Source organism: Amphimedon queenslandica, unplaced genomic scaffold (assembly GCF_000090795.2).
Source record: "Amphimedon queenslandica unplaced genomic scaffold, v1.1 AMPQUscaffold_11968, whole genome shotgun sequence".
Taxonomy (NCBI): domain Eukaryota; kingdom Metazoa; phylum Porifera; class Demospongiae; order Haplosclerida; family Niphatidae; genus Amphimedon; species Amphimedon queenslandica.
Window position 1 is genome coordinate 1 of NW_003547793.1, and position 3,663 is coordinate 3,663.

At 37.5% G+C, this 3,663-nt stretch overlaps 1 protein-coding gene across 1 annotated transcript; it reads left to right on the forward strand.

Moving 5' to 3' along the window:
* The first annotated feature begins 321 nt into the window (after nucleotides 1-321).
* Nucleotides 322-3,642, forward strand: LOC100640596 (dynein heavy chain 3, axonemal-like). The gene is made up of 11 exons (XM_020004777.1): nucleotides 322-523; nucleotides 675-1,445; nucleotides 1,495-1,632; nucleotides 1,689-1,733; nucleotides 1,794-1,874; nucleotides 1,934-2,414; nucleotides 2,512-2,608; nucleotides 2,685-2,943; nucleotides 3,002-3,118; nucleotides 3,266-3,356; nucleotides 3,512-3,642. Exons 1-11 carry the CDS (start codon nucleotides 401-403, stop codon nucleotides 3,640-3,642), a joined length of 2,334 nt encoding a protein of 777 aa, XP_019860336.1. The 5' UTR covers nucleotides 322-400.
* Nucleotides 3,643-3,663: the final 21 nt, after the last annotated feature.

Below are 3,663 nucleotides of genomic sequence, written 5' to 3' on the forward strand. Positions count from 1 at the left end.
TTTCAAATTTGGCTTGTTTTTAAAAATGGTCATAACTCAAAAAGTATTTGTCGGAATCAGCTCAAACTTTCTACACAGCATAAAGACATCAATATGTATAAAAAATGTAATAAAAATTTAGGGTGATTTCGGAGCCATTTTTTGGAAAAAATCATGGGCTATAATTTTTATAAATTTGCTTATTTTAAAGAAATGGTCATAAATGTTTGTCAGAATCAGCTCGAAACCCTGAGTATGCACATGTACACGTACTTACTGCATTTTAAATTACATGTATATGTACATGTATCTTCTCTTTCTTTATTGTACGTGTAGGTACATAACAAATGCAGAGTTTCATCCAGATGTAGTGAAGACAGCATCCACTGCTTGTGAAGGATTGTGCAAGTGGACGCGTGCCATGGAAGTCTATGACAGAGTGGCCAAAGTCGTTGCTCCAAAGAAAGAAAGTCTTGCCATTGCAGAGCAAGAATTGTCCGTACAAATGGAGAAATTGAACACTAAAAGAGCTGAACTAAAAGCTGTATGCTAAATGTATACATGCATACATGTACAAGTACATTGTATATATGTTCTGTACATGTACATGTACATGTATAATATTTATTACAAATTTACAATATTAATGCTGTGTTTGCATGTCACTTTATTTACTTTTATTTTTCTGTCTTTAGGTATTGGATAAGCTCCAGTCCCTCAATGACGAGTTTGATGCTATGACTGCTAAGAAGGAGCAGCTCGAAGAGAACATTGACATTTGCTCAAAGAAGCTAGACAGAGCTGAGAAACTGATAGATGGACTGGGAGGAGAGAAGGACAGGTGGAGCGAGGCAGCAAGAGAGCTTGGACAATTATACGATAATGTAACAGGGGATGTTCTTCTTTCCTCAGGAATAGTCGCTTATTTAGGAGCATTCACTGTTGACTTTAGACTGGAGTGTGTCAGGGAATGGCACCGGTTGTGTCTTAATAAAGGTATCCTTTGCTCTGATCCATTCTCATTGAGTAAGACACTCGGACAGCCAGTGACTATAAGGAACTGGCAGATAGCAGGACTACCAGTTGACTCATTCTCTATTGATAACGGGATCATACTATCAAACTCTCGTCGCTGGCCGCTGCTCATTGACCCACAGGGTCAGGCCAATAAATGGATCAAGAACCTTGAAAGGCCCAATAAACTAGCCGTTATAAAACTCTCTGATGCTAACTATGCCCGTACACTTGAGAACTCAATACAGTTTGGTACTCCAGTCCTCCTTGAGAATGTTGGGGAAGAGTTGGATCCACTCCTGGAGCCTCTGCTGCTCCGTCAGGTCTTCAAACAAGGAGGAGTGGAGTATATTAGACTGGGAGAGAATGTCATTGAGTATAGTCAGGACTTTAGGTTCTATATAACTACGAGATTTAGAAACCCACACTACCTTCCTGAAGTATCTGTTAAAGTAAGTAAATGTACAACTATACAAATTAAAATGTCATTTTGTTGTTTAGGTGTGTTTGGTTAATTTCATGATTACTCCTACTGGACTGGAGGATCAGTTGTTAGGTATACTCGCTGCTAGGGAGAAGCCAGAATTAGAAGAAAAGAAAAATGAACTGATAATAGAGAGTGCAGCAAACAAGAAACAGGTAGGACAAGACCTTCAATGTATATTGTATATCAAATGCTTCTTTGTTAATTGTAGTTGAAAGAAATTGAAGATAAAATTCTTGAAGTTTTATCAGCAGAGGTACAGTGGACTGACTTACTGTATGAAGAATACATTTGTATTTTAAAAATATTATTATAGGGTAATATATTAGAGGATGAAACTGCTATTAAGATACTCTCCTCATCAAAGACATTATCAGAAGAAATACAAGCCAAACAAGTAGAACATGATCACAATTATCTTTTAATTTTCCTTTTTATTCCATTCTCTTTCCTTAGGAAGTTGCATCAGCCACAGAGAAAGAAATAGACGAGACTCGAAACGGCTACAAACCAGTCGCCTTTCACTCCTCAATCCTATTCTTCTGCATATCAGACTTAGCCAATATAGAACCAATGTACCAATACTCACTAACCTGGTTCATTAACCTATACACACAGTCAATAGCTAATAGTGTTAAATCAACCGACCTGCAGGAAAGAATAGCCAACCTTAATGATCACTTCACCCTTAGCATATACAACAATGTCTGTCGGTCTTTGTTTGAGAAGGATAAACTATTATTCTCTATATTGCTCTGTATTGGGTTACTTAAGGGACGTGGGGAGGTGGAGGACGAGAGTTGGAGGTTCTTGCTCACTGGAGGCGTGGCTTTAGAGAACCCTCACCCAAACCCTTTCCCTTCTTGGCTGTCAGATAAGTCGTGGGGTGAGATAGTCAGAGCATCTAATTTACCAGAGCTGAAAGGACTAATGAATGGTAAGGGAGAATAAAGAAAGAATTATAAATGTATTATAACTGAAGGAAAGATTGTATGTGTACATGTACATGCTTAAATTAAATTTGTTTCTTTTAGACTTCAGTCCAGAATGGAAGACACTGTATGATTCTCCTACTCCTCATGAGACAAAATTTCCTAATCCATGGGAGATGAAAGTCAAAGGACTGCATCGGTAATAAAAACATAATTATGCAAAACCATTGCTTAAATTACAAATGTACATGTATGCTCTTTCTTTCTCTCTCCAGTATGATTGTTCTGAGGTGCATAAGACCAGATAAGATAGTCCCTGCTGTTCAAAACTTCATAACTGATAAAATGGGACAGCAGTACATTGAGCCGCCTACCTTTGATCTTGCCGGTAGTTTCTCTGACTCTCATTGCTGTGCTCCTCTTATATTTGTACTCTCACCTGGTGCCGACCCAATGGCTGGACTGTTAAAGTTTGCTGAGGATAAAGGATTTGGTGGGAGTCGCTGTCAAACCATATCTCTAGGACAAGGACAGGTATGATATTTTGATATTCTACCTCTACTATCATTCCTCTATCTCTTTCTCTTTTTAGGGTCCTATAGCTGCTAAGATGATAGATCAAGCTATTGCTGAGGGCACTTGGGTTGTACTACAAAACTGTCACTTGGCCACATCATGGATGCCTAAACTAGAGAAGATATGTGAAGAAGTGAGTAGAGCCTGTACAGTGTATGTGCATGCAAGCTCATGTACATGTACATGTATATTGTACATTAATACATCTGTATGTGCATGTATTACATGTATGTATGTACATATACATGTACATGTGTGTTATACTACACTCTCTCTTCAGGTTATTATACCAGAGAATACACACAAGGAGTTCAGGCTCTGGCTGACAAGCTATCCTTCTGAAGACTTCCCTGTCTCTATACTACAGAATGGTAAGTACATGTAATTGGATTTTTACCAGAACTACATGTAATTCCAATCCAAATTGATTTTTTGTGAATTTTTAAATACCCTGTACTATAGTACAGGGTATTTGTTAATAATGGCTAAGAGAGAATTCTTCATTTTTTGTAATTTTATTGTTTAGGTGTTAAAATGACTAATGAGCCTCCCAAAGGAATGAGAGCTAATCTCCTTCGTTCATACCTCAACGATCCAATATCTGACAAAACATTCTTTGAAAACTGCAATAAAGTATGTACATGTATATGTGTATAATATAATGATTAAAATATTAAT

Excerpts from the sequence above, each read along its gene's own strand:
- LOC100640596 (XM_020004777.1), top strand. The coding sequence starts at position 401 with ATGGAAGTCTATGACAGAGTGGCCAAAGTCGTTGCTCCAAAGAAAGAA. Across the intron at positions 1,633-1,688 it reads GTGCAGCAAACAAGAAACAG|TTGAAAGAAATTGAAGATAA; the intron begins GTAGGACAAGAC and ends TGTTAATTGTAG. Across the intron at positions 1,875-1,933 it reads AAGAAATACAAGCCAAACAA|GAAGTTGCATCAGCCACAGA; the intron begins GTAGAACATGAT and ends CTCTTTCCTTAG.